General features: G+C 41.1%; 2 protein-coding genes across 2 annotated transcripts; both read left to right on the top strand.

Annotated features, from left to right (window-relative positions):
* The first annotated feature begins 591 nt into the window (after positions 1-591).
* On the top strand, positions 592-2,649 carry LOC108359916 (uncharacterized). The gene has a single exon (XM_017611992.1). It carries the CDS (start codon positions 1,734-1,736, stop codon positions 2,061-2,063), a length of 330 nt encoding a protein of 109 aa, XP_017467481.1. The 5' UTR covers positions 592-1,733; the 3' UTR covers positions 2,064-2,649.
* Positions 2,650-3,747: 1,098 nt separating this feature from the next.
* Positions 3,748-4,944, top strand: LOC108359915 (uncharacterized). Its single transcript, XM_017611991.1, has one exon. The coding sequence runs from the start codon at positions 3,857-3,859 to the stop codon at positions 4,400-4,402; it is 546 nt and encodes a 181-aa protein (XP_017467480.1). The 5' UTR covers positions 3,748-3,856; the 3' UTR covers positions 4,403-4,944.
* Positions 4,945-6,551: the final 1,607 nt, after the last annotated feature.

Raw genomic sequence — 6,551 nt, 5'->3', positions numbered from 1 at the left:
GGCACCAACATATGTATATTACCCGGGTACCCGGGCAAATCGGGTAATACCCGACTACCCGGGTAATAAAAGCCCCGGGTAATACCCGGGTAATCGGTACCCGGGTACCCGGGCATTACCCGAATTACCCGGGCACCCGGGTAATACCCGGGTAACCGGGTACCCGGGTATCATCAGCCCTACTGCATACCCAGCGCAATGACTATACCCCGTTGCACTCCATTTCAATCAATTTGTAAACTAACTGAAATAAAACAATTTAATGAGCATTCTATGCTCCATCTTATATTTGGGGGCTCAACCCTTGTGCTGGACTATTGAACAACAACAAAAGTGGCTCGCTTAAGCTGCATTATATTTTTACACTTTTACCGTATAATAACCTTCTAAGTGACAACCTCTGGAAACTTCGAACCAGCCGAATTTCTTAAAAGAAGAACGAAAGGGCAAATATAAATGGAAATGTGCCGTTTAAATTATAAGAATAGCAATATGTGAGAAACTATGAGAAAGAACGCGGAAGCGCAAAGAAGACAACAATACGTTACACGGTCAAAAGCGGGNTTATTTTTACACTTTTACCGTACCAGCCGAATTTCTTAAAAGAAGAACGAAGGGGCAAATACAAATGGAAATGTGCCGTTTAAATTATAAGAATAGCAATGTGTGAGAAACTATGAGAAAGAACGCGGAAGCGCAAAGAAGACAACAATACGTAACACGGTCAAAAGCGGGAAAAGATAATAAAAATAAAAACGAAAGTGAAGATAAAGCTGTGAGCGAAGTAGAAAGTGACAATAATAACAAGAGCGAAAACATGGAGGCTAAAATCGAAGAAAATAGTAAAAGTTTACACGACATAATTCAATTGCTTACTCTAAAAATTCAAGCTGACGAAATTCGTCAAAATGAGCCCAAAATTGCAACAGAAAATTTCGCGAAAGTTTTGCCTAATTTTGATGGGAAAAGTGTGCCGGTGGAACGTTGGCTGGCTAAATTGGGCAAAACGAGACCGCGTATAACCTAACTGAGCAACAAAAATATGTGAAAGCTCGCGGAAAAATGACACAGATGGAACAACTACATCTCGAATCGGTGTTTGTAAGTACATATGAAGAGCTATTAAAAGAGTTTAAACGTACGTTTGCAAGTGCCGTAATACATAAGAAGTTAAGCGAAAGAAGAAAAAAAAGTAACTAAACATCCCATCAATATGTGTTAAGCATGAAAAAAATAGCAGCGGTAGGTGAAGTTGGGAGTGAATCTGTCATACGTTACATTGTTGACGGATTGAATGTCAAAAGCGAATGCAAATACAGTATGTACGGCTGCAAATCGTACCATGATCTTTACGAAAAATATGATGTACTTGACCATATGAACGATATCGAAAAGAAATATAAACAATACGGTCCTGTAAAAAGAAGTACACAGAGTGAAAAAATAACTCGTTGTTTTAATTGTGGGTCCCCAGACCATTTAAGAAAGGACTGTAAAACTGATACTAAATGTTTCAAATATAATGGAGCTGGAAATATCTCTAAAACCTGCCCGCAGTTTTCAAAACGCATTCAAGTGATTAAGGACAATAAAAGGTGTAAGACTATGCAATTCTGTATGACGCTTTACTGGGGTTTGATTTTGCATCTAATTTCAGCTTAACGCTCGATGACAGTGGCTACAAATTCACGAAAACGATAGGTCAAGAGGGTAGTGACACATCGAGTGAACTAATGGTCTACAATGTCTCGGAAAATAAAGTAGAAATCAACTCACCGCAGCAGTTCCAGTCGCTAATACGATCGATAATTAAAGATTACAAACCAACGGAAAGCAATGTTGAGTGTCCTGTGTTCCTGAAAATACTTCCAGATGGTCAGATTACGCCGTTTCGTCAGCAGACAAGTCGTCATCCACCTGTTGAATGTGATGCCATAAAAGAACAAGTTGACGAATGGCTGGAAAATGGTGTGGTACGCAAATCAACATCTAACTTCGCTAGTAGAGTGGTTATTGTAAAAAAGAAAGATAGCACAGTACAGATAGTACAGAGTTTGCGTTGATTTTCGGCAGTTAAACAGCATGGTGCTAAAAGACTGCTTCCCAGTACCCCTCATTGAAGACGTGCTCGAAAGGCTTCAAGCGGCAAAAATGTTCATTGTCATGGACCTGGAAAACAGATTTTTCCATGTACCCATTGACGAGCCAATTCGCAAATTGACGGCATTTATCACAAAGCAGGGCCTTTACGAGTTCAACAAAGCCCCGTTTGGGTTTTGCAATTCCCCTGATACGTTTGTAAGATTTATCACTTACGTTTTCCAAAATCTCGTTGACCAAGATATGATGCAGATTTATGTGGACGACATTATCATCTACGCACAAACGTCTGAAGAATGTATCACCAAGCGGAAGCAAGTACTGTCAGTGGCGTCCAATTACAACCTAAACATCAAATGGAGGAAGTGTCATTTTTTGGAGAGCAAGATCGACTTTCTTGACCATACAATAGAAGGTGGCAAAATTTGGCCGGGCCAAGAGAAAACAAGCGCTGTTAGAAATTTCGATACACCGAGAAATGTCAAAGCGGTGCAATCCTTTTTAGGATTAACCGAATTTTTCCGAAAATTTATAAAAAAAGGGTATGCACAGATAGCACGGCCCCTGACAAACTTGTTGAAAAAGGATATGCCTTTTAAAGTTGACGAACTGAAAGCAATCAGTCAGTTGAAGAATACATTATGTGCTGAACCAGTTTTAAGAATTTATTGTAGAAATGCTCCCATGGAATTACATACTGATGCCTCGAAAGACTGTTTCGGTGCGACGCTGTTGCAGAAGTTCGATGGAAGCTTGCATTCTATACTTTACTGGAGCAAGAAAACGACGCCTAGTGATGCTAACCGCCACAGCTATGTTTTAGAGGTCAAAGCAGCCTATCTTGCGATCGAGAAATTCCGAAATTACCTCCTGGGTGTTAACTTTACGCTCGTCACCGATTGTTCCGCGTTTACACAAACCATTAAAAAGAAGGACGTACCACGAGAGGTTGCCAGATGGATTTTGTACCTGCAAGATTTCAACTTTCGAGTTGAACACCGTGTTGGAAATAAGTTGAAACACGTAGATTGCTTGAGTCGCTTTCCAAACGTGCTGGCCATGGGCTCGCAGATTTCAGCCCGCTTAAAAAGTGCTCAGCGAAAAGACAGTTTCACCAACGCTATTTTAGAAGTTCTTAAAAGTCGTCCTTATGATGGGTTCAACGTTAAGGGAGATATTTTGTATAAAAGCGTGAATGGTAATAATTTAGTCGTCGTACCCAAGGAGATGGAACGTGAAATTATATCTGAGGCTCTTAACGTTGGCCATTGCGCACTTCAAAAGACGATGCATAGCGTACAGCAGTAGTTTTGGATTCCCCACAAAGAACGTAAAGTAGCACAAATAGTCAACGCCTCTGTAAAGTGTTTGCTGTATAACAAGAAACTCGGAAAACAAGAGGGTTATGTGTGCTGCATCGACAAGGGAAGTCTACTTCTACATACGCTGCATGTTGACCATTTAGGCCCAATGGACGCAACAACTAAACAGTATAAATACGTTTTCTCTATGGTCGACGGGTTTTCAAAATTTGTTTGGTTATTTACGACAAAGAGTACAAGCTGCGATGAGGTACTTAAAAAACTGGCAGAATGGTCGACCGTCTTCGGCCTGCCTTCTCGCATAGTGAGCGACCGTGGGGCAGTTTTTCTTGCACTACTTTGAGTAATACATTAAGTCGAATGCTATCGAAAACGTCTGGACCACTACGGGTGTTGCTAGGGGCAACGGGCAAATTGAACGCGTTAACAGATCAATGCTGTCTATAATCTCAAAGCTGTCCGCGGAAGATCCCTCAAAATGGTATAAATTTGTTCCACAAGTCCAAAGCGCAATCAATTCACATATGCATAGCTCAACCAAGAAGTCGCCGTTTGAGTTTATGTTCGGCGTACAAATGAAAAACCAAATTAGTGATAGAGTTTTGAGCGTGCTAGAGCAAGAATGTGCAGAAAGCTTTGACACGGAGAGGCAGAAATCTCGCGAAGAATCCAAAAAGCAAATACAGCAAGACCTCTACAAAAAGAATTATGACAAAAAGCGTAAAGGTGAATACATCTACAAAGAAAGAGATCTGGCGTCTGTTAAACGCACACAGTTTGTCGCTGGAAAGAAGCTGGCGAGTCCGTTTCTCGGTCCATATGAGGTGGTAAAAGTCAAAAGGAACGGCCGCTATGATGTTCGAAAGGCAGCGCAGGTAGAAGGTCCGAATGTAACAACAACAAGTGCTGACAATATGAAATTATGGAAATACGTCGAACACAACGATGATTTATTATCGTCTGGGACAGACGATGAGTAGTCAGATGGCCGAATGTAAAATATGTAGTTGGCAACCCGCTGGAGAACGAGAGAAGTGGTCGAAAGAATGGAGAGAAAACGTCAAGTAGCAGATGTGGTAGGAATAAAAAAGCCATCGTTCATCGAAGAGTTGAAGAGGAGTCGCGAATCAGTTGGTGGTCGAATCGTAGTTCACGTTGTTAAGTGGCCAAAGTAGTTTTCCGTCGTAAAGTCGTCAAGTTGTCTAAGTTGAAGTGGTCGAGCCGTGAAGTCGTCGTATTGTCCAAGCCGTTGCTGAATCTCTTTTTAAAATCATTTATTTAATATACTTATACTTTTCAATCAATTTGTAAACTAACTGAAATAAAACACTTTAATGAGCATTCTATGCTTTATCTTATAGGGATTGGCAAGGTTGCATTTTGGACAATATGCTATCGCATTCTTCAACCCCTATTCCATGCGTTCGTGAAATCCCCATCTCACCAACTAGGCTACTTAAAAAGTTATAGGCGAAAATATTTTGGTTTCCCCATAAGGCTAACATTGCAGTCCAAATGTTTAAAATGTTTTTTTTCGAATTCAGGTTTTTCGACTTAGGCGGTTATTGCTTATGACCACAGATATGTCATTCTATGGAAACATATGTATGTAAGTTAACTACATATATATCGCCGATGTTTTTGCGAAACCGCCAATCGACCAGGTGCAAAACCGCCTAAGGGCCGGTTGTTCTATGTCTGGTTAGCACGAATCGGAGGTAGAATCTCTGATGAAATACAACGACTGCTTTATCGATCACATCTTATATGCATGATGTCGAAAATGTCGATAATGATGTTTAACCGGCAAGTAGTGATAACCAGACATTGAAAAACCGAGAACCCTAAATCGCCATTGTGAAAAAAATGAGATTTGGTAACCCTGAACTCCAGGCATCGAGATTTATGCATAACCGTTGAAACAGAATGCCGGCGAACGGGGAATTTTTCGCCGGGAATGTTCGCTGTAAAAATTAAAACACACTGACGTATATGAGAACGCGCACAACCAAAGCAAACGACGGCGTTCGTCCGACGACTGTTCGCGACGATAGGCTTAATTCTATTGTCGTCGCTGGCGGCAGCGGCAAAATACGAACCATTGTGGCCATATGCTAAATATTCCCTTTAAATCGAAACTGAAAAATACTGTATTAGTTTTTGTTAAAAATTAATAATCTTGTTGTTTGTAAAAATTTTAATTGTACCTTGTCATAAGTAGCTTAATTCGTTTTGGCCGTAGTCGCGTTTTACTGAGCGAAATTTTTGAGAGGAAGTTGCTGACGTCGGCGAAAATTCGGCGTACGCCGGTATTGTGTTTCAGCGGTAAGAATCATAAAATCGTTATTAAAATAACACTTTTGTAAAATAATAGCTAGAGAAAATAGCGCCTATCAAGGCAATGCCTTCAAAGAAAAATCGGGTTTTCGCTCTCCTGTAAAATTCGAGTGCCGTAAGATTGGCCATGTTAAACACAGTTGAAGCAAATTTCCGGTATTTCTCTTCTAGCGCCTGAAACTATACTTATTATTTACTACCGCCGGCAGCTTTAACAAATTTATAGCGTTTTTACTTTGTTTTTGGCAAATTACGCCCTGTTAGCCATAACTTTTACTGTGTTTCGATCGCCTTTGTATTAAATTGCATTGTCATCATGGTTGGAACTATGCTGAAAATTTTAAGTCTCTAGCTTGTCGGGAAGTTAGTTTAAAATTTCCGCGGGATGAGCAAGTTAAATAAAGGCTTGTAATAATAAGCCATAGTAACATTGACAAATAGAGTGCCGGGTATGCAGTTACGGTTGCACGGCTATACTCATTCCCGACTCTTTCGTCCTCGTTCGCGCACTCGGGGCAGCGTGAGCAACCCATGTGCGAGATGCGGTACCCATTCCTAGTGGAGCCTTGGTCACGGAAGGAAGAGAGGGAGCTTCGGTGAGGCTACTCCGACTTATTTTGATTAAGGACTCCCTGAAGTCTACAGCGTCTGTTCGCCAGTAAGTGCGGCTGCAAGCGGGTGTCTGTCTTGGAGCTAGCGGCTCGCTATATAAAAGTTAATTTTTTTGCTAAACCACCACCGTCCCAGCAATGGGATGTGCGCTGTGTGTAAAAGCCCCTTCCAGTGAAGAAG

Source organism: Rhagoletis zephyria, unplaced genomic scaffold, assembly GCF_001687245.7.
Source record: "Rhagoletis zephyria isolate East Lansing unplaced genomic scaffold, Rhagoletis_zephyria_1.1 Rzeph_scaffold_00488, whole genome shotgun sequence".
In the NCBI taxonomy this organism is placed as follows: Eukaryota; Metazoa; Arthropoda; class Insecta; order Diptera; family Tephritidae; genus Rhagoletis; species Rhagoletis zephyria.
Note: the sequence above shows the minus strand (reverse complement) of the source record. Positions and strands in the feature narration are given on the sequence as shown.

Excerpts from the sequence above, each read along its gene's own strand:
- LOC108359915 (XM_017611991.1), top strand. The coding sequence starts at position 3,857 with ATGCTGTCTATAATCTCAAAGCTGTCCGCGGAAGATCCCTCAAAATGG.
- LOC108359916 (XM_017611992.1), top strand. The coding sequence starts at position 1,734 with ATGGTCTACAATGTCTCGGAAAATAAAGTAGAAATCAACTCACCGCAG.